Source organism: Pipra filicauda, unplaced genomic scaffold, assembly GCF_003945595.2.
Source record: "Pipra filicauda isolate LSUMZ 115617 unplaced genomic scaffold, ASM394559v2 scaffold81_size6448238_pilon, whole genome shotgun sequence".
Classification (NCBI taxonomy): Eukaryota; Metazoa; Chordata; class Aves; order Passeriformes; family Pipridae; genus Pipra; species Pipra filicauda.
The window spans coordinates 1,403,392-1,427,203 of record NW_024104998.1 but is presented as its reverse complement, the minus strand read 5'-3'; the positions used below and the strand labels follow the sequence as shown (position 1 = coordinate 1,427,203).

Sequence of the window (23,812 nt, the reverse complement as noted above, 5' to 3'; positions counted from 1 at the left end):
TTTGTTTCAGGTCCTACAATAATCTGGAAAAAAAAGGTTTGTGCATTTAGAATGTGGACCTACATGCACAGCACTGTAGGAAAATACTATTCAGTCAGACATTTAACCTAGTACTCCATACAACTAAAGATAAAGTAATACTTTCTATAAATTATATATATAAAAATAAAAATATTCAAAAGCTGCAACTATGAGATTGCAAAAAAATCACAGCAACTATAATAAGAGAGTCTTCAACTTGATGACAACATACAATTACACTAGAAATAAGCACTTCACTCACATTCATTTTACAATAACACTACGGCAAGTGAATAGTTGTATTTCAAATTAGTTTCACTTTTACTCAACTGGAAGCATAAACTCTCATAGCTGTAGATAGTACAACCCTAACTTTGGATAATGTACATTTAAACACAAAATGGAAGACAGAAGAGAATTTATCTTGTGTGTCTGTGCTGTTGTCTCTTTCAGATCTATGCATCCATCACCTGAGGCCACAATAGGGAAATGCAATACTGCAAATTCAGGCACTATAAAACCTCTGTTTAGATATACATTTTTTTGTACTGTTAAAGAACACTGCATCTAAAATTCATTTAGGAAAATGCGGTCTGTTGAATCTTATTTACACAGTGACTCATGAACTCTGTACAAAGTTCCTGAATTCCTAGTTATGCAACTAGATTAGCAAGATAATCATGTTTGCTAGAATTAAGTACTAATTTTTTCCTTAATTTCTGAACCTAAAATTATACTGTTACTTCTTAAATTCAGAAAGTTTATGAAATAACTTTTTTTACCTGTATGTAGATTATTATTGTTACATCTATATATAAAACATACAAGAAAAAAGTACTAAAGAGTTGTTAAAGTAGGTGTGGGGGGTTTTTCCAGTAGCCTGTTAAACTTCAGCTGTCTCAACTTCTAGTTATCACTGCAAATGTACAATTTATAAATACAAATTCCAAATATTTCTTAAGTAGTTAAGGGAATACAAAAAAGTACATACAATGTGAACTGCCTGGAACATACAAAGGAATGTTTTTTTCCTGAAGATTCAAAAGTGATATGAAACCCAATGAAAAGCATGCTTCTGCTGTGATGCATTCCCCCCAGAAGTCTTACAAAAATTATACTATTGAATAATGTAAACATAAGTGTCAGGTTGCATCTAGAGTAACAGACCACACATTATGGAAGAACTTACAAGAAAAGACTGCCAAATTTCTGATCTGCTACTGATTAGCAGAAGAATGTTATGCATTTGTTTCTAGCTGTAATCTAACCTTCATGCATATTCAAAAGCTACAGTGTATATTGCATAGTAACAATAATCTTCCATGATGTTTCCTTACACAGTATCTTCAGTAATATGAGTCCTAATGAAGAAAATATTAGGAAGCTGGCAAAATTCTGTGTAATTTCACTACACAGAAAATATATGCAAATTTCAAAAAGAATAAATTATTAATTACAGCTCACGCTGGTCCTCGACCAAAATATAAAAAATAATAAGTGGCGTACTGATCATTTTACATTGAAATATGGCATTCAAAGTGTTAAGCAATCACATACTTATGTTTTACTGATGTTACCCTTTTAAAAATGTATGAGGGACTGTTGCTTTGTAGTTCACATTTATATGGTTTTCCTAGAAGAACGCGGAATACCATACTGAATGCATATTGTGCAGAAATAACCCTGAAGGCTGTATCATAGCAGTATTCAGTAGAAAACTCTTACCAATTTTTCATCAACTGTGATGAGTTGCGTGTCTTGAGTTTGGTCCCGCGCCAGCCGCCATGTGGAAGTGCTCAGTGACCTGCGGTGCAAGACTTGAAGTTAAAAAATGATTCATGCAATGAGAAAATAGAGGCAGACAAATCTTACATAAACAAGTTACTTTAACAATATCCGTCTTGTAAAAAAAATTGAAGAGGGAGAGATGAGGGCACAAAAATCCTTTTTCTCCCCAATTAGTTCTGTCTGCTGAGTTTTTGGCAGACTCCCACTTAGTAGTTCACAACAGGCTGCACTTTATGTCAGCCTACAGGCTCTCTGTCACAGAGAGACTGCCAGTGGCAAGGACTGTACTGCTCTATATGAATGTACAGTAGCTGGTTTGTCACGAACAGACAGAAAAACACACGGCTGCTGCAAGCATTCTGGAACTCTGATCCTGAAAATGATGGCATCACAGGAAAAAAAATCCTAAATCTATTTGTAATGGTAAAGCTCCAATTCTACCCTTTAACAGCAGAACATTACCAATTAAAAAAAAACAAAACCAAACCCAAACAAAAAATTACTAAACAAACCCTAAGCTGATACTGCAAACACAATTTTCTGGTTTTGAGTGGGCAAAACTCACAACTATTACTTTCTAAATCATTTTGGGTCAGCTTATTAATTTCCAAGAAATATGGTTAATCTTCTTGTATAATTGCTAAATCTGTAGGGTACACATGGAAACACAGAACCCAATTCCACATCACTGAATTAACGAGTAAAAGCTGACCTTAACTTGCATTATGTCACTAACATGAGGGTTCAGCCCTTGGAGTACCAATCATCTTTTGGCAAAATAATGTCACAGCAGGTGAACCAAGCCAAGCAGCCTAATTCTCTGAGCTAATCATAGAATACCAGGTTGGAAGGGGACCTCAAAGACCATCTGTTCCAACCTTTCTTGGCAAAATCACAGTCTAGACAAGATGGCCCAGCACCCTCTCCAGCTGAATCTTTGAACTGTCCAACACTGGGGAACCCACCACTTCCCTGGGGAGACTGTTCCAATGGCTGTAGTTTACAACTACATTGTAAAAAATTCTCCTCTTGTGTCTAACCGAAATCTCCCCAGGAGTAACTTGTATCATTAATTTCCTTTCCATATGACTCCCTGTAAAAAGGGAGTCTCCACCTTCTGTGTAACGATCTTTTAAATAGTGGAACATGATGACAAGGTCTGCTGTAAGCCTTCTCTTCTCAAGACTGAACAAACTCAGTTCTCTCAGCATTTCCCTATACAGCAGGATTCCTGGTCCTTTGGTCAGCTTTCTGGCCCTTCTCTGGACCTCTCTAGCCTGTCCATACAGTATTCCAGGTGTGGCCTGACAAGTGTTGAAAAGAGTGGGATAATAATTTCTTCATCTCTGGGTGGTGATGCCCTCGTTGATGCAACCCCGCAGTCTGTTGCCTTTCTTTGCTGAGTAGCAAAGATCACTCCTACGGAGCTTGCCTTCCTCCTGGACCACCAGGTCCCTTTCCCCAGAGCTGGTCCCCAGCCACGCAGAACCCAGACTATTCTGCACTCCTGGATTATGATTTCCCAGGCTGCAAGGACAACAACTTGGCCTTGTGGAACTTCGTAAGTTAGCCCACTCTTCCAGCCTTCTAGGTCTTCCTGCAAGGTGAGTCTCCTTTACAAAGTGACTACTTCCCCACTCAGTTTGGTATCATCAGCAGACTTTATCAGGGTACACTTGATCTCACCAATCACTTATGATGATATCAAAAAGTGCTGGGCCCAGTATTAATCCCTGGGGACCCCACTTGTGACAGGTTGCCAGCATGAAAGGGAGCGTTGTTCCACCACCCTCTGGGTGCTGCCTGTCAACCAGTTCCCCACCCACTGCAAGGGCCACTTTGTTAGATTGTAACACATCCACTTTTCTGGAAGGAGGCTGTGAGAAACCATATCAAAATCCTTGGAGAAATCCAAGTAGACAATAGTGTGCTTCATATCTAATTAAGGTCATCTTAAACAAATGAGAAAGCAAAATGCAAGAAGTGAGTTGTCTATACAACAGAAGAATCTTACAAAGCTAAGCAACTGAACAAAGTTCAGTAATATTGCAACTCTACTTCTAATGCAGATTACACTCTACTAACTTACCTTTCATGTGCCAATGGAAATTCAAATGGATTCAATGGAATTTGAAAATTCTCCAAAGCACAACGTTTATAGAATCACCAACTCTGACATGGACAGACACATCTATTACAATTTAGAGTGACAAAATCTGTTTGGAAGATTACTTTGTTTGAAGAACCAGAAGTTTTCAAGTGCAAGGAAGGAAAACAATTTAATAAATATCAAAGGTATCTACTCCATTACCTCAAAAACCTCTGTACCAGAGAGCTTCTGGCTCAACAGAGCTACTATTTTTTAATTTGTACATGTAAAATAATATAGCATAAAAACAGAATAGACAGATACCAGAGTTCTAGGATAAAAGCTTGTTATATGGTTCTTATTCAATAACACACCAAGACAGAAGTTATCCTAAGAGCATTCTGAACAGCATTACACTTGTGTTCCAGTCCTAAGTAGCTGAAGCCACAAAATGTCCAATCTTAAATAAGGCAAAAAAACATTGCAATAGGAAAATCAGTTTCTTTCCTGCTTCAGTAGCTTTAGTATCAAAGTAGTATTCTGCAGGTATTCTGGAACTTTACGTGATACAGTGTTCACAACACTACTTAACATACGTCCAAAGAACAACATTGGATTATGCAATTTAATTAATCCCTTCTGTAAAGTAATCTAGACTATGAATCAAGAAGTTCTCTGACCCTTGCTCTGTGAAGAGGTCTGATCAATATGTAAAGATTTGGGTACACAAGGATTGTAATAAGGTTGATCATAATCATACTTTTTCTTGTAATATAAGTTCAATTTGGAACAAAATTTAGCACACATCAGTTTGAATATGGTTGGGGGGGGGGTTGCTTGTTTTGTTTTAAATTGGAAAAGCTTTGAGAAGTATAAATGCCATGCCCTTCCAAAATTATTTCCACTCAGCATTATGTCATTTGACATTGTTTTTACTAGCACCTTTATAGTTAATAGGGAAGAGCAGGGCAAACCCCCCACCAGATTAAAGGTTGGCAGAAGTTCTTTCTGAGATGCCTCCACATTTTATACAGGAGTAGCTGATTTTTTTGCACAAGGTGTCTCTGTCAACCAGGGTAATTTGCAAGGCATCACACCTTGCAGCTCCCCATGATGTTTCAGCTCTTCTTCAAAAACAGATGGACAGCTTACTAACCTAAGTCATCTTCTACTCCTCTTCATCACCTTTCAAAGCCATTTCTCTTGACTACGTGGTTCTGGAACATGCCCAATTGTTGCCAGAATTTGAAACCTTGTACATTTCTTACATGTGTTGCCTTCTGTCCATCCCTGGACTGCAGTGAGTTGGACAGCACGTATTTTCTTTCAGGACTTCTTAATTGAAAAGTGATTGAAAATTGGCTTTTGGACTAGACTAGGAAAGCGAATCTTAAGTCAGTGAAAGAGAGACCCCCATGTGAAAATACATTAAATACCAGTTTTGCTTTAAAGATGACAGGCTGTTGATTCTTCCATTTGTTGCATCTCCCACAGGAAAGTAATCTGGAGCTTAGAAAATACCAGCATCTCTGAAATACCATGTTAACTGAAATACTACTATTTGGAAGTCACTAGAAAGAGTTTCTTGATTCCCAGAATGTTTAATTTTCAGCAGGTTTCATTTCAAGTTTGTCCCTAATGTGAGGCACTTAACTGAGGAGAGAACCAGGAAACAGACCTTTTTCACACAATCTTCTCATCTCAAACTCCCACAATGGCAAGTATCATTTCATTGCTCAAGTTTCCCCTTAGAAATTGTATAAACTTTACAACACCTATTCTACCTTCAAATTAAATGAATATGCAATCTAAATCATTAAAGTACAACTCAATTTAAGCCTTTTATTATGTCCTGAACAATACAGTAATTCTCACAAAATTTCCCATTAATATTTGCTTCTGCCCAAATTCAGGCCAACTTTTAGATACCTTTTGTGATGGATAAACTTGCAGAAGTATAAAACACAATTTGACAGTTCCATTCTCATGAAGTTCTACTGCTTTTTTTCTGCTACTGACCTCTGGAAAGGTAAGCTATTTTCTTCCTTTCTCTTTGTAAGCAACATGAGTACGCATTACCCCATTTTGCCTCTTTTTGACTGCTTATGCCTTTTTTTTCCCCCTGATGAAATATCTTGTGATGAAGCCTTAAGACCAGGAATTTCCATTTCTACCCTCTTCAAAGACTAATCCAACTCTCATTTAAAATTACTGTACACAGAATACTTCAAATATTCATAAATAGAGGGGTAAAATAATTCTAAAATTCAGAAACCATAAAGAGAGTTTTACATGTAGCTAGCAACAATAAACACTGCTACCTTCTAGGCCCATTAATACCCTATTCAAAACACATATCAAACAAACTTCTTTCATAGTTACTATCTAATAAACTAAGCTGGCCACAGCTCTGTTGTTGATCTGCCCAAATGTTTTCCTGATAGCAAGCTCATTAGTGATGAACAAACAAGCTTTTAATTTTAAAAGCCGGGGTTTATTAGAACAGCTAGCCTTTTAAAATAAGAACCCTTGAAAATTACAGAAGACAAAAGTAAAATAAGGGTTTACAAAAAGAAGTCACCTGTGTCCTTTATGATTTTGCATATACTTTCCCAAAGTATAGCAGCTCCTTTGCCTTCTGAGACCATCATTCAAATTGTCATTTAGTTTGTACTTACAAAAGTATTTTCTGCCCACCCCATGCTACTGTATCGGGCATATAAATTCCTTAAACTTGATCTATATGATCCTGTGCCATTATTTTATACTATTATAAGTTAATATTTTCCATAGATTATTATTTAATTATGCTAATTTTTAAAGTTCACTTAAACAGTAATGTTGTATAACAAAATTTTGTCTTTACCATCAATCTGATCAGTTCAGCATGAACTCTGTTTTTATATGTGCTACAAAACAATATACTTTAATATTTCTGTGGTTTAGAGTTAGGAATTTTAAAAAGGTTAAAGTAACTTTTTCTTCCAAAATGTTCTTTATAGTGGCATAAAAGAACTGAACGTTGCATCTAGAATGAGTTACAGTTGCCATTTGTTATTTTAGAGTCTCACAATAAATTTAAATGTCTTTTATACTGTGTAGAGAAGACAGGAATAGAAATTTGGCGAAGACTACACTACATAGTCTTCTTATTAAATACTTGTAAAGTCTTACATCAGCTCAGTAACATGAAATGAATTAATGAGGACTACCAGTGAAAATGGGTATTTGTAGAGTTCAAAACTTTCTGTAGGTATCATGTGTCCTGGAAAAACAAATGGCTGTGATCACCTAACCACGTCTTCCACGAGGAGTGTGTACTCCCTTTCCGCCATCATCTGCTGTTCCAGCCAAGTCACAAACAGGTTCTACATCTCTGCTACACAAATGAAGAGGTTCTGTGAGAAACCACTGGAAGTTCTCCAGTCTGCAAGAGAACTAAACTATCCATACCAGTATCAGGTCTCTCAACCACCTTTCCCACAGTGGGATAAGGACACAGAGTTCCTCGTTGCAGGAAACCTACTTAGGTCTCCTTTTTCCTGCTTACCTTAGAGGCTCCAGCTCTGCTGATGCCATTAACCAGTTCTGTAGAACAGGAGAAATCAAACAATAAAAAAATGGACAGCAGATGTCTTTTGTGATATCAGGATAAAGGATATTAAGGCATCTGAGTTGAACATATAACCTGGTAGTTCTATGTACCTGTATTCAATCTCTAAAATTCAACAAATTTGAACATCTTAAATATCTGCTAAGTAACCCATGCTTAACCCCTACATGGTAAGAAGCTGCCATATTTACACGGCATGAATTTCCCTTCCATGGAGAGCAATGCTGTGATCGGAATGTAACACAACACCCAGATGTGAAAACTGGTATTTACCTGATATAATTCAGTAGCTGGGACTTGATCCATTGCACAAAAACATCTCCTTAACCTCTTTATGCAACAAATCTGACTGTTTGATCTATTAGCACCCCCTTTTGGTCAACTGTAGGAGATATGTTAAAGAAAAACAGGTATCACAAAACAGGTAATCAGATCACAACATATAGGTGAAACAAAGTCTTGAAGAAAACCCCATGTGCCACATGAAAGATCAAGATAGTCACTGAGAAGTGACTATATGGTGTTTTAAGTATTCTGATACTAAATGACCAGGAGGTGTGAATATACATATATCCAGAAACAGAAGCCATGATGAATCATTCAATACATTGAATAGACATTAATTCTTATGAAACCAGCCTTTTTTAACACTATTGCATTCATAAAGAATAATGTAAGCTCCACAATGTACAGCCACCCTAAAACCATTAAATTCTGAACAAAAGGAACACAGAAACTACCTGCTCAACTTCCACAGCCTCCAATCTAGTCATACACTGAGATTAAACAGACTAAAACCAGATCAGTATAAAGTTCTTGCACACAAAACACAGGCATCAATGACTGCCTGTTATACAATGTTGAATACAGGATAGATCACAGTATTCAATCCCAATATAATACATTTTTATAAAAACAGCTTGTAAAGTAGAACTTGTGAGAGATGAATTCAAATACAGTGGGATAATGCCTCCTTGGTATTAAATTCACTATCGTAATTCAAGTGATAATGACTTAGAGTCCACAGTATTTTATTTTTACCCAGATTCATTTACTAGTCTTACTACATCCCAACAGAAGCAAAATTTGGAATATAATGCCAAATACTGCCTGTGGAGACCATGTAGTTCTATATTGTAGTTGGAACTGCATGAGTAACTTTTGTGGTTGGAGGAAAAGTAAGTTCCTCATTAATAAATACTTTCATACTCTGACAATATTGGCTAATCATACTTTTTCCTTTGTCTATAAAATGTTAAATTATAAACACAGTAAATTATGTTTCTGAATGGATAAAAGCAATACCATTTAAGCTAAACTACTAACATTTCTGTCTTAAGTGGTAAAAATGACCAAAATGGAAATACAAATATATAAACACTGCTTCTACTTGCTAAAAAGTTCATATGAAATATTTTTTTTTTCCTATTTCCCAGGTGTGTGTTTGGAAAACAGGGCAACAACTGACTATGCTTTTCTGTTAGGCATGCCTTCTGAAAAGAAGCAATGCTTATATAAATGTACTGAATAAGCATGAAAATAAGCATTTGACTTTTCATTTGGAACTTACAGTGTGCATCTTCAAAGCTAAATGTTAAGTTCACCTGCCTTTATAAACATTAAACTACAGGCCTGTCTCACTTTAGTGCCTGGTAAAACTATGGAGAAGATTATTCTGAGAGTTACTGAAAAACACCTGAACAACAACACAGCCATCAGTCACAGCCAGCACGTCTTCACAATGGAACAGTCCTGCTTCTCAATTTCCTTCTATGGCAGGTAACTCTAGTTAACCAGCTGATAAAGAGAAGCCAGTTGATGTAATCTTTTTGCATTTCAGTAAAACTTTTGATACTGTCTCTCACAGGATCCTTCTGGACAAAATGTCCAGCACACAGCTGGATGAACACATCATGTGGTGGGTGAGCAACTGGTTCATGGGTCAGGCACAGAGGGTGATAGTGAATGGAGTGACATCAGACTGGTGACCTGTCACTAGTGGGGTTCCATAGGGCTCCATCTTAGGCTCTGTGCTCTTCAACATCTTCATAAATGACCTGGATGCAGGACTGGAAGGGGTACTAAGCAAGTTTGACAATGATACTAAACTGGGAGGAGCTGCTGACTCCCTCAAAGACAGAGAGGCTGCACCAAGAGATCCTGACAAACAGAGGGATGGGCAATCACCAACCAAATGAAGTTTAACAAGGGCAAGTGCTGGATTCTGCACCTAGAAGGGGCAACGCTGGATGTACAAACAGACTGATGAAGAAGAGGCTGAAGAGCAGCACTGCAGAAAGGAAACTGGGGATCCTGGTCGATGGCAAGTTGAATATGAGTCAGCAGTGCCCTGGCAGCCACGAGGGCTAACTGTGTCCTGGGGGGCATCAGGCATAGCATTGCCAGCCGGTTGAGGGAGGGGATTGTCCTGCTCTGCTCTGCGCCGGTGCGGCCTCACCTTGAATATTGTGTGCAGTTTGGGGCACCACAATATAAAAAAGACGTTAAGCTACTAGAGAGTGTCCAAAGGAGGGCAACAAGGATGATGAAGGGTCTGGAGGAGAAGCTGTATGTGGAGCAGCTGTTCCACTTGGAGAAGACTGAGGGGAGACCTCATTGCAGTCTACAACTTCCTCATGAGGGGTTGATGGTGACCAGTGATAGGACCTGAGGGAATGGCCTGACACTGTGTCAGGGGAGGTTCAGACCACCCAGAGGGTGGTTGGGTACTGGAACAGGCTCCCCAGGGAAGTGGTCACAGCACTAAGCCTGACAGAGTTCAAAAAGTGTTTGGACAATGCCCTCAGGCACATAGTGGGATTCTTAGGGTTGTCCAGTGCAGGGCCAGGAGCTGGATCCTTGTGGGTCTTTTCCAACTCAGGATATTCTATGCTTCTTTGAAATTAGTTAAATTTCCAACTAGTAAATCCTTCATTATGTAGCAAACAATCAAATTTTAGTTATTTTAGATTCTACTTCAATTATCCCACAGTTGGGAAAATGCTACTGACCTATCTATATTCAAACAAGGTATCAGCTGACCCACTGCTACAACGCAAAGACAGACATAGTTCTTCCAGAACTACTGCAGGACCAGAGCACTGTAGCCACTTCTGAACTCCAGTTAAGCCCCCAGGACACAAGTCAGCTTTGTTAAGACATGACTTGAGTTGCCCACCATCGGTTTTCCTCATTTAACCACCTTTCTTGCAGTCAAGAAGTAATAAGAAAGGTTAGCTTAGTACCAAGTCCGCACTGTCCCCAGCTCAGACAGGGCCCATTTGAGTAGCCAGTTAACTGAGCAGACACCACTGAGCACACAACAAAGACCAGCCCTTCAGAAGGCTCCACATCAGGCAGACAGTACACAAAGGCAGGCTCAACCTACTCCTGCAGAGTTATACAGGTGTCTCCACCATGCCTTTGAGTATAAGCATTCACACAATGAAAACAGTTTGAGCTGAGGAACGGTTCAGGCAAAAACTCACAGAGCTAGCTTGGGCTCAAGTCAGCACAGTGGCGACAGCTGCACATCCTGAAACAGTTCTCTGCAAATCTCTGGCTGATATTAAAGCATTTCTCAATGTGCTTGGACACAAACTGAGTCATTATTTACAACTAAACATCTGGAAAAAGTCATGCTCCTAGACCCTCATATGCACCTGACTCCGAGTATGCCAGTGGCCTCTGACAGATAACAGCAAACAGACAAGAAATGCTTTTGAGAGAGGGCCTTAAAGTGTTAAGAATAAAATTACCCAAAATAATTTAAGTGGGGCTTTTTTGTAGAAATCATAAAACTCATTATGAAAGGAAATGTGATGTACTACTTTTACAGCAATAGAATACATAATTTCTAAGCTGTCCAACTGCTCTCAGGTAACAGGAGCTCTCAACTACTGCCATCTGTACAGTTGCTGATAAACCATTTCATTACATGCTACTCTCCAAACCAGAAGACCTAATCTTAGGAATTAACCTCAGTTCACAACCTGAGAGCAGCAGGCTCCCCAAGAACCAGAAGCCTCTTACAGACAAGTCAGTCAGAAGACAAATAATGCTAGAAATGTTGCACAGCCCATATCAACTATCAACTGAATTTTACATTCTCTAGTTAGAAAGCCTAATAAAGTTAAAAGGAAGAGAGAAAAGTTATATAGGGATTAAAGATAAAATACACAGGTGACACATTTGCTCTGTTTGTGCTTTCTAAATGTCAAACTCCCCACAAATACACATTCAGGCATCCATATAACTTGACAAAACTAAAAAATGTGCTCTTTATAAAAAAGAACAACAGAAGTCAAAGGGTTTAATTTCAAAACTGTGAGGAATGAAACTAATGTTCCACAATCCACCTCTGTCTTAGTTTGTGCATTTTGAAAAAGAGCCTTTGAATCATGTAAAATTAACAAAAAAAAAAGTAAAGATTCCTCTGTGTTTGCCAACTGATTTCTGGCATAGCATGGTCCTCCTGTATTTCATCCCTATCCTTTCCTACTGATTTAGCCTTTCCATTTGACTGCACTTACAAGCTTAATTAATTCTTATTCTAATAATACAAAGTCTGTAAAATATGGCATATATACAAAGGCAACTTCTTTCTTATTTAATGCTTTCAAACATTTGAGCTGTAAACTACAGCACAAAAAAGAATCATTTAAAGTGTTACTGGAAAACTACATCTTTGTTTATAATGGTTCACAAAAGTCAAATAAGCTGTTTGGTTAGTAGGCCTCAGCTGTTGGGCAGCTATGACAAACTGTTTTAAGAGATATATATTAATTTATGTTTGTAGTACAAGCCACTTAGAGACAGTCAAATGTTCACAAATGGAACGCGACATACAGAGGGTCACTTTTCAGAACTGTATGCTCTCTCCAGTTGTTCTGGATGAGGATAGGACAATGTAGCTAATATTATTGTGTATGATTTTATTTCACACTTGATTTGTGAACTTCGCCTTGTCTCAGCCACCTTACTCTTCAACTTCCTTTCTGACATCAGGCTTTCGTCCTCAATTCCCCTTTGAACCGTTGCCATTCCGCAGTTATCACATACCTTAGCTACTCTCCATTATGCCACACACCTTAATCACATCACTTGACCAGTCTGTTCACATTGCTCTTTTGCTGACATATTTCCAACTTCCTTTTCACACACCCTTGAGGGAAACAACCCCCATGACATTTCAATACATTTTTGACTCCAGAGTTACATGCCACCTTAGGTGCAAGAACATAATTTGAGTTTTCAAGTGCTGTAACATTAGCAGCCTGAAGATACACTCTGTCAGACCATGTATCACGATCCTAAGGGCATTAACAGGTGTCAATGGCCATGACCGGCCTCACACAGGACCTCACACCAGACCTCCATGATCCCAGTCTTTGGCCCTGGAGTTCCATTTAAAAGCTCACCTCGGGTCTTCAGCCCTTGCCTAAGTGACATCATTAGTGCACCCACCTGCAGGCCTGGCTCTGGCTCTTATGCTCGTTAGTAAGGGCACTGTCCTTGCTGTGGTCACCTTCAGCTCCCAGCTTGCCTTACCTGCAGGAGCAGACACCCCTTGCTGCTCCCTGACACTTTGCTACATTAATTCCTATCAAATACAGATTTTTTTCCCAGTGTATATAATATTGCAAGGTGCACTTGTTTTTCAGCCTCGTTACTTTGCAACCAAAGCAAAGGACTTAATTTCTGTCTAGTCTCTCTATAATGACTAATTTTAAATCTTACTTTAAAAACATACTAACTACACAGGTTTTTAGTTGTGGGTGCCAGTGTGGTTAAATACCTTCTACAATATGCATCTATCTTGAGATGAAAACAAATAGTTGGCTGAAATGTAAGCAACCCATGTAAGTGTTTCCAACAGAAGTTTTTAAAAAAATTATCACACCAAAACTTTAACTTCTACTCTACATACAAGTGCAAGCAACAACTACGTGGCACCAGCTAAAAAAAAGAAGTCCTTTCTTTTGCATAGTGTATCTGCATCTGCAATTTTAGGACAACAATTTTTTAAATTGTTGAAGGACAAATTATTTTGTGTTACAAGAGTAATATAATGAAACTACCAAGTTACATAAATTAAGTCTACTTTCAAAGAAACTTGAGTGCCCTGTTTTTCAATAATAACTTTTCTTTCCATTTACCATTATTTATTAATGTAAACACATCTTAAAAGCATTTTTGAGAACTCACCTTTGAGAATTAAAATAACCTCATTAGCTATCCTATTTGTGTGTTCCCTTGTATTCTTACCTAGACACTGATCCTCTCCTCCACTAGTTCTATTCTTTCTTTCTTTCTTTTAATACTCTTACTACTAAGCACCTGTTAGCTCTCTGAAAGGAGACTGCTAGTCTTGGTATTACTCACCCTTTTTTAAAGTGGAGTAAACCCTTAAGACAACACTGGTGTTTCAAATGTAAACGTTATTCTTGAATTCCAGTTCAGACAACAACATTCAGATTATTTCTCTCTCTCTCTGGTAGGCACAAACACTGACATATGACAAAACATCACTGCTGCAGAATTTTCCTTCCTATAACTTACACAGCACATACAAATACTCTTCGAGTGCGTGACAGAACAATCAGAGCTACTGCATGAAGAGCTTTCTTGTTTTTTTCCTTTGAAACTACTGAAAGATATAGAAAAGATGAAAAATTAAACAGCCATCCTCTGCAGCAAAATTTTAATCTGGACTTCAAGACAAATAGCATTGCTAACATTTAGTAGACGATTGCTTCAATAGACTTATTACAAATGACATTATCAGAAGTATTCACATATAGAATAAATTCAGAAAAGACAGGTCTTCAAATATCTTACCAAAAATACATGAAATCTGATTTAAAAAAAACTGAATAGGACCTGTTTATGAAATCTTTCATGTTAATACTCCAAAAATAAGCAGCTGCAAGAATTGTTTGCCCACACACATTCTGGAGCTGCCTACAGTCTGTCTTATTGAGTCAAAAGTTAATTTACTTTCTCAACATCATCCATGGGTCAAGGGAAGATTCACACAGAAACTACTGCAGTTAGGAAGTGGCTAATGACAAAATGGTACATAAATACACTGTTACACTGCTAGGAGAGAACAACTACACTTTGTAAGTCAGGCAGAAATAACACCATTCCTTTCTTAGGAAATATGGAAATACGCATTATAAAGAAGGCAATGTTAACTGTTCAGCTTGCCTCTTGCTAGCTTAGCAGTATCTTTTATGACAAATAATAAAGGATGTGATCTTAAGACAGTTTGGAGGTATACTTTTTAACATGCTCATAATCAAATGCTTACAAAATAATTTTAAAAGCTTATCCAAATCCAGTGTATCGCCATGAGGACAAAAACATGGGTAAAACATATAAAACGTTAAGCTCTTAAGGATTATACAAATTACTGAAATTATTAGTATAAAAGAAGACTTTGTTTTAAACTTGTTTTTTCTTAAAAACTATTTGGGAGCAGGCTCATGCTTCCCTGCTAACTATATAAGCCTCTCAGTAATTCAGTCTCTTAAAACAGTAATTTTCGTCAAATACAGATGAGTTAAACCCGCCGAACAGTATATATTAAACCTCCATCACTAAAGCAAATTTTATTATTTTGCTAACATAGATTTAAAATTCTATCTATTGACAGCTGGTATTTGAATTCCCCTTCCCCATGTATTCACGTGACATTTCACAACCTTACTATTAAATTATTTATTTGACAAAAAATGTGCTTCGACTCACTGCAGCAAGTTCTACAAGTATATTTCTCAAACTTCAAGATATCAAATATTTGGCATTAGGAAATACCAACATGAAAGCCTTTTCCATAAAGAATGTTTGGTGGATTGTCTTGAAAACAAAGTGTCATTTTCAAACGCAGTATCAGAATCTATTTTAAACAGTTTAGTCCCTGAAGGAAAGTATTATGTCCTCCTGTTTTAGGATACTACTGGCAATAAACTTCACCACTACCCTCCATAGCTTTTTTTGGGTTTTGTTTGTTTTTTGTTTTGGTGCAGTTTTGGGGTTTTATTTGTACCTCCACTCCCCTTCAAATCTTCAAAGGACAATGAAGATTATTAGGTTCTCAAATCAGTATATTTTTGAAAAGAATTGTTATCGCATGTAATAATGCCTTTTTAAAGGTATGCCAAACTTTAGGTAAGCAACCTACAGTTCTGAGCCCACAATGACTAGTTGCCGCAGAGCTGGTTAGAAGAACTTACAGCTGTTTCAGTGGAGAAGCAAGCCCACTGCTTGTTATCTTTCAACACAAATATACCTTAAATATCTGTCTGTTTGTCTCTGTTAAACCTTCACTTGCTGAAGACCGTAACTCCTCCCTCTTCGGGTTTCTAATCCCAAAAGTAAAGGAACTGAATGTAATTAAAATAACGCACTCAAAGTTATATGCCCAGTAACTAACAGCAATTTAAGAAGCTTTATCAGGAACATCTTGCTGTCATGATGCCTGCTCCACTTACTTCTCTATAATTACATTAGAAAAACGGCAATCTCCAGAACAATGCACCTCTTCCTTGCCCCCAGCACCTCTTCCTTGCCCCCATTCTCAATCTTCGGCTGTCCCATCCTTTTCCCTTTCTGCCCCTCTTACTTGCACAGCTTTCTACCTGTCCTCTTCAACACAGAGACCAATACTGAAAGTAGTTCAACTTTCACAAACACTACAGGAATCCCACACAGCTTTAAGAACCAGAATGATCTTGATCTGAGCTCACTACTAAACTACGATACGTAGTATTTCACTTTTTCATTGTGACAGAATTCACATTGACAGCAACATCCTATTGTTCCCACGTTCCATTACATCCAACATTCTTGTGACTTCATGGGGGCCTTTCAAAGCTTGTTTTTTCTATTTCAAAGGAGCACTCCTACACCCCGCTTCCTATAATGCCAAACAGAGAAGGCAAAAGCAGGAAATCTAAGATACCTAAGATACCATTCCAGTTCACCAGAGTCACTCTGACATCCTAATAACAGTGAATATCCATGAACAACACAAAAGCCCAGAATAAGACAGTATGTTGTCCTGTTGCAACTATTCAAGTAATGGTAGATTAGCAACTTTGAGATCCTACATAAAGGACTGCAAGAGGGCTCAAATCATCCTACTTGTCAGAAATATCCTCTTCTCTCCCTCAAAGTACGCAAAATTGATAAGGAAAGAGGGCCTTTCTTCACAATAGCCAGACACCAGGTTGTCATCAAAGGACCTGTGACTGCAATACATAACCAATGACGCTGCTTTCAGCCACTGTGAACATGCAAGATTTGGCTCCTAGACTCTCTCTTTACCATAAAATAACTATTTGAACCATGTGGACAGAGTCAAAGGGAATGGATTTTAAACGAATTAAACACTTAGACATACGAAACACCTACTCCCAAACCACTGCTTGAGGGTGTCTATAAGATCAGACAAACACTCAGTGCTGCCTAGAGTCTTGTTTTTTAAACTGATGCCTGTTAAGTGTACAAACTGCAGTGGATTTCATCTTTTTCTCCGCTTGTCTGTGTCCATTTGTCTCTCCACATCTTTCATCTTGAGCCTGCTCCAACTCTCCATTTCACCACAATTTCATGTCCAAAAAACACCCTGGGATTTCATTCCAGATTTCAGTTGTGCTATTGTGTTGTAAGCTAGTGTGATTCACTGTAGCTTCTCTGATATATAATAAAAAGAAAACAGATATTCAAGATAAAATGGTAAAATTCCAGCCAAATACGTATTTTAAAAGGTCTTTTTCCTCTGTGAATAACCAAAATGAAACTATCTATAAACACCACTTACACAGCAAAAGCAAGACTGCAAAAAACTTCTTCACCTGGTGTTATCTTCAAATTTTATTCCAAGCACTCTATGCAGATGATACGTCTCACTGGAAATAATTTTAACAACATTCAATTCTACAGAACTATGGTTTTTATTAATGAAAACTGAAACTTCTGATGTGAAACTTCTGAACCTAACATCACCACACACACTCTCATATACTGTGTGGAATAATGTAAGTAAGAGACACGCATTACAGGTGGATGAAGTAATAAGTAATACAACTGCTGCAACATGCTACTTATTCCAAACTTGACAAACATCTCACACTGGCTAGCACCAACACTGGCCAAATTGTGCTTCTATTAACCAGGTTCAGTGAGAGGTTTGTTCATCTTCATACAGCTCTCTGTACTATGCAGATCTAGCTCTGGAAGTCTACTAAGCTCTGTTTTAATGCATGACTTGGTAAGGATATGCAACAAAAACCTCAACATTATTTGAGGAAAGGAAAAAAAAAACAAACCAAACAATAACACGAAAGAGTAAGCTAATTATCTTGAAGTAAGTTTTTTTAAAATGTTAATAAACATTGTCTATACTTTTCAGGAAAGGACAAGATAAAAAATTACATTTTTTTGCTATGTCTTATAAGTCCTTTATTTTGCCACAAAAATATCTTCCTCTTTTTTTACTGCAGGGGTAGTTTGCTTAAATAGACATTAACTGAAAACTGAGACTTATATGGCATTCCAGGTTTCCTCAGTTTCTTGAGTATGAATTGAATAACAGGCTTTGTATACATAAGTGTCCATAATTACTTGCTTTCATAACCTCAGGTATCTATTTATGATAAACTAGCAAAACATTTGCTATTATACTCAGAGTCTTTAAACAGAATTACAAGAGGAAGGTAACACATTTTAGAGAACCATCTGAAAAATGACATGAAAAATCCATTATCATGAAACGTAGAGAGCATGTTGTCAGGTATTACACCTGCACACACAAAATATTCTGCTTCTGGAACAGAAACTAATATCTCCATATTCTGATTGCAGATATAAAGGGCTTTATATTGTGATATAAAGGGCTTCTCTGACCTACTGGTGGTTTTGAAAGAAACATCTGATTCTCAGGACAGCAGAAATTTGTTTGAAGTTTCTTTTCCCAGCTTCACCTGTCTGTATTTTCTAATACAAGAAAACACTGCAGTTTTTAGGTTAAACTCCAGAGAGCGTGTTCAACATAATTGCAAGCTCCTGAAACCTTGACAGATCTTAGAACATGAAAGTTTAAAAATGTGACTTAAGCTAGGGATGCACTTCTGCTTTCTGAATGAGCTCAAGCCAGCTGCTGATGTCTACTTGGCTCACCACCAGATAAAATGAGGGGCTCAGTAACCACTGCACAACTGATTTAAAACAGGCACTCAGAACTTCATAAAAATACAAGGAATGTTGCTGCACGTTCTCTTAACTTTGGACCGAACACTTATTCCCATGTTGTGTTACCAGTCACCAGTTTATAATCAGCAGGCAGCTTGGGCATGCATATGTTAAAGTGCTTAAACACGTACTGAAAAATCAGTATTAGAAGATGTCATAAAATTTCTAAGAACCAAATATTGCTCATGAAAATCAGAACGGAATTCCTCTTGTAACTCTTGAAAAGTGATCTTGGGAATTCTTTTCAAAATCAGAGGTAAGATATATTATTATTTAATTGAAGTTCTGAAAACTGGAGAAGTATGAGAAGTTTCACATGCAAAAATCAGAAAAAAAAAAACCCACTGCAAATAAAACTATATCTTGAAGGTTTAAAATTTAATCCTACAATGTTCAAACAATAAGCTATATTCCCCTCATAACTTAATTTAGGCAAACAACATGCAACTGTAACTTAACAAAGTTTTACCAACCAAACCTTACTCTGAATCTAAGTAAACAAAAGCAAACTGTTGAAGCGATGTAAGAATCATTCAAATGCCCTCACAGTTGACAATTCCAGCATCTTCTTCAGTCATGTCCTAAGAACAGCAACCATTTTTACTGTTAGTAATTCTAATGCCTTCATTTACTTTATTTTCTTTAAGACCTACATCTAGCATACTGGTATAGTACATTCTTTCTACAATATTTGACAAATACATAGATTACTCCAATAATAAATTAGACAGACAAATACTTTAAATATACTCTGAAACAAAGAAGCTACTTGTACCAAAGTGTATCTGTCAAAACACTTTTCTGAAAGGAAACCTGTATTTCAGGATCCATATATCCAGTTGCAAGATATGCTGCAAACCACTAGCTTCTGGACACTTGCTGATCATTATAACTGGAAAATAAGTAGTTTGTAGAGTAAGATTCAACTGTGTGAGGTTGGGAGATGTGAGACACTAAAGCTGTAAATGGGACTTATAAACTGCCAAACTTTGAGGCATCTATTTGTACACTGAAATTTATCTAGATTTCTGGTAAAATACAAGCGATTACATGCTCCCTAAGAAAGGTTATGGTATCTAACAAAGGAAAACAAACCCAACGTTGGCTTACAAGAAGTAAGACAAAGCACAAAAGCAAGATATGCGCTTTCTCCCATGCACTTCCATCTAATTTTATTACCTCACTGTGAGTAAAGGAAGACATCTTGAATTTATAACGTAGAGCACTAAATCCTTTTCTGTGATTATGTACGCTGATTCTCACTCCCAAGGAGGGAGACTACAGAGGCTGGTTGAGAATTCTTTTCATACAAAACAGTAATGGACAAGAGGAAAGATGTTAAGTTTCACGCCTACTTAATCAAGAAAATAATTACTTTACAAAAATTATGCAATGACTGACAGCAGCCACCATTCCTTCATAGTGCCAAAACTTTGAAATAGTTTTTCCTCAATCCACAAAAAACTTTATTCTCCCTCTTCCAATAAGCAATGACTGCAAAGCTGTGTAAAACTTGAAGTAAGACAAACTCATAATGTTCTTCTCTCCCACTTCTCCAAGAAACCCCCTGATTCATGATAAGGTCACTCTCCTATGGAATGTGAAGCATAAGTTCCAGTCCCTCTCAGGCCTGGAGTATTTTCAACATCCCTCTTCCTAAAAGCACTAAGGGACACTAATTCTTCTACTCCCTCTGTGGCAAGGAAGGAACCTAAGGCACTGTTTCAAAAAAGAAATCCCTACTTAGGAGTTCCTACCTCACGTTTCCATGCTGTTCATACCCACCCCTGCTACAACCTACTATCTTTTCTGAAATAACTACTTCAACACAGAGCGGTAAAACTTTAAAACAAACAAACAGAATTATTTTTAACCTGAATCACTTGACTGACCCAATTTACCACATGGCACAGGCAGCAGTTCTGTCAAAACCACAGAGATGGGCAGAAACAAGCAGTCGAACACCAACAGCAAGTTTCTGCATTAGCATAGAGGAATTACAAAATTCATACTCACAGATTCGAGAGTATATTTAGGAGACTGAGACCTAACTTTCAATGCCATAAAACAGGTGCCATTTTAAAAAGGAGAAGCTAGAAGGAATTAATGGGACAATGAGAGCACAAAAATGTCAAAAAATAATATGGTTATACTTCTTTTTTCTCTATGTGTGCATATATAGCTTTCTCTGTGTTTATATATACACACACATACATACATGTATAAAGACCCCCACAGATTTAAATAAAATCACTGAAACTAACTTGTGTTTATATGTAGAGATCCGAGTAGCACTGAAAAGCAAAACCTCTAAATCACAGTTAATGGCATTGAACTACTTTATTTCTCACTGCCAGAAGGGAGTCTTACAGAAGTCTAAGTCCTTTGAGATGCACAGCAGGAAACATATGCATGCATCTTCGACTGCACGATAGGTCATGTACTGGCCTTTTAACACACACCTCTGCATTAAAGAAACAAACAACAATGAGCCACCAAAAACTATACAACTATTTCCAGCATTATTTTTAGGAGATGAGTGAAGAAACAGCTATGCACCCCTATAAAGAGGTAACGTATTTGGAGGAGGGGGTAAAGAGGAAAGGCTACAGGGTAGAGAACAGGACAGTGAGGTGCAAATCTTGGAGAAGGGCTGCTGTCGAGGGGAGGCTCCTCGGCAATGAGGCCCTGTCACCAGCTTTCGACCTCCGGGCGCCGCAAGGACACTGGGCGGGCGGTCACCGCTAGCCAAGCGGCAAGGACACTAACGGCCAGACCCAGACACGCAAAGCCAGACACGGACAGACACGTAGGAAGACTCTGCCCCTCGCCCGCCCGGCCGCCCCCCGCCCGCGGCCCGGCCCTGCGCAGCCTCCCCGGCCCGGCACGGCCGCGGCGCAGCCCCAGGCCGGGGACGGGCTCCTCCGGCCCCCGCGGGTACTGGGGCGCCGCAGTGCCTGCCATGTGGGCGGCGGGGCGGCCGCGTTGCCGTTACCTGGGCGGCGGCGGGCGGGCCGCGGCCGCACCGCTCCAGGCGAGGAGGCGCCTCAGGGCCGATGACATTGAGAGAGACGGCGCCATGACGCTGAGCAGAGCCGCTGCGCGACGGCGGCGCCGCAGGGACAAACCTCTTCCGCCCCGGCAGGAAACGCGAAGGCGAGGCCGGAAAGAGGCGGTGGGAGGGGCGAACGGGGAAGGGGACGGGGACAGGGACTGGGAGACATGGAGAGAGGGCTGGGCAGAAGCAGGAGCGACGAGGGCTGCTGGCACGGAGGGAGGGCAGACCTGATACCCTGAGCCCCTGGGAGGAACCGTTCACGTGTTTTGGGCAGAGACGCCGCTTTTCCTCAGCCACACGTTTGTGAGAGAAACATTTTGTGGCAGCTTTGGTTGTGACACCATCTTCTTTATGGGTACACACTGAAAGACGGGAAATTTAGGTTAGACGTTAGGAAGAAACTCTTTACTGTGAGGGTGGTGAGACACTGGAACAGGTTGCCCAGGGAAGTTGTGGATGCCCCAACCCTGGTGCTGTTCAAGACCAGGTTGGATAAAGCCTTGAGCAGTCTGGTCTAGTGGGAGATGTCCCTGCCCATCCTATGGGGATTGGGACTAGATGATCTTTAGCATCCATTCCAACCCCTTAATAATTAATTCTATCATTCTATGATTCTCAGTGGCGGGGGACAAGCCCAAGGGAGGGCAGATGCCTGGGCTGGCTGGTGACTCCTGGGCACGGGTGTCCCCAGTGCCTGGAGATCTCCTGCCTGGGAACGGGGGGGGGAGGGATGCAGAGACAAGTATTTCTCACCCCATTCTTTCCCATTATTTTTCACAGACAAAATGGTGCACTCTGTACAAAGACATGGAAACACTGGTACATTATCTTGCACCTGTTTTTAACATACTTCTTAGTCTCTAACATACTGTGATACTTTTAGGAGCTCTGTTCTGTTTTGAAAACAATTCTGGCCTTATTTCCTTTATTCAAGCAAGGAAGGCTAGCAACACCCCATGTCTCTTAGAGTTGTATTTTTAATACATTAACCATCATGTGTTCTGTTCATGGCTAGGCTTCGCGAACAAAGGTTCGGGAAAGGCTCTATCCACATTTGTTACAAGCATGCTGGTGGCTAAAGAGGCCAATATGAGATAGACATGTCCGATTGCAAAAGGCACAGCAGAAAGATTCCTTAGGTGGTATATTCTGCAAGACACGATTCTTTCTGCGTTGTCTTTTCTCCTCAAGAGTGATCCTGCGTGCTTTCTCAAAGGAGACAGCAGCGTTATAGATGGTGTGTCTCCAGGCCTCCCGATTGGAGGCCAGAGTAGACCAGTTATGGTGATCAATATGGCCAAGGCTGAGATGTTGTTTCAGGGAGTCCTTGTATCTTTTCAGGGCTCCTCTCATGCAGCAGCTGGTGGCAAATTCACCATAAAGCAAGATCTTAGGGAGGCGGTGGTCCTTCATCCTGGAGATGTGCCCTGCCCAGCGCAGCTGTGTTTTCAGTAACATGGCCTAAATACTTGTGACTGCTGCTTGCTCTAGAACAGATGTATTGGTCACATAATCTGACCAGTGGATGTTTAGGATTGTTCAGAGGCAGCGTTGATGGAAGCGTTCTAGGAGTCGCAGGTGGTGGCGGTAGATGACCCATGATTTGGAACCATATAAAAGAGTAGACAGCATTAACCATGAACAGCAAGTAAATAACAGTACTTAGGCCCTGAAAGAATTACAGTGCTGTGGACATGGTTAAAGAAGAGAGGTTACTATAAATCAAGAGTCAAGTATGATTATGTTCAGTGCCAAAAGCTCAAGTGGAGTTTCCAAAAACACATGATGTTACAGTAGGATCTGCAACATTGTGAAGTACTGAAAAGGTTTTGGTTCTGGAGGTGAAAAAAGATGGTATCCCCAAAATTACTCTAATTCTCTTTATCTTAAAAATCTGATGACATTTTCAAAAAAAAGCTTAGATACATTTTCGGCTTCAATTTTACTGAAAAACTGAAAAAATATTTAGAAGTTTGTTAAAGAA

General features: G+C 39.0%; 1 protein-coding gene and 1 long non-coding RNA gene across 2 annotated transcripts in view; both read right to left on the bottom strand.

Annotated features, from left to right (window-relative positions):
* The window catches only part of NDUFS4 (NADH:ubiquinone oxidoreductase subunit S4), a 47,264-nt gene extending 25,383 nt beyond the window's left edge, over positions 1-21,881 (bottom strand). The window contains exons 1-2 of the mRNA XM_027716376.2: positions 21,766-21,881; positions 1,747-1,825 (exon numbers count right to left, since the gene is read on the bottom strand). Of these exons, the coding sequence (XP_027572177.1) occupies positions 1,747-1,825; positions 21,766-21,851 (165 nt within the window). The 5' untranslated portion in view covers positions 21,852-21,881. The remainder of the gene's footprint in view (positions 1-1,746; positions 1,826-21,765) is intronic.
* Positions 1,832-17,916, bottom strand: LOC120325079. Its single transcript, XR_005566887.1, has 3 exons — positions 16,010-17,916; positions 7,785-7,893; positions 1,832-7,486 (listed from the first exon to the last, which is right to left on the bottom strand). It is a non-coding gene; the product is annotated as an uncharacterized LOC120325079 (long non-coding RNA).
* Positions 21,882-23,812: the final 1,931 nt, after the last annotated feature.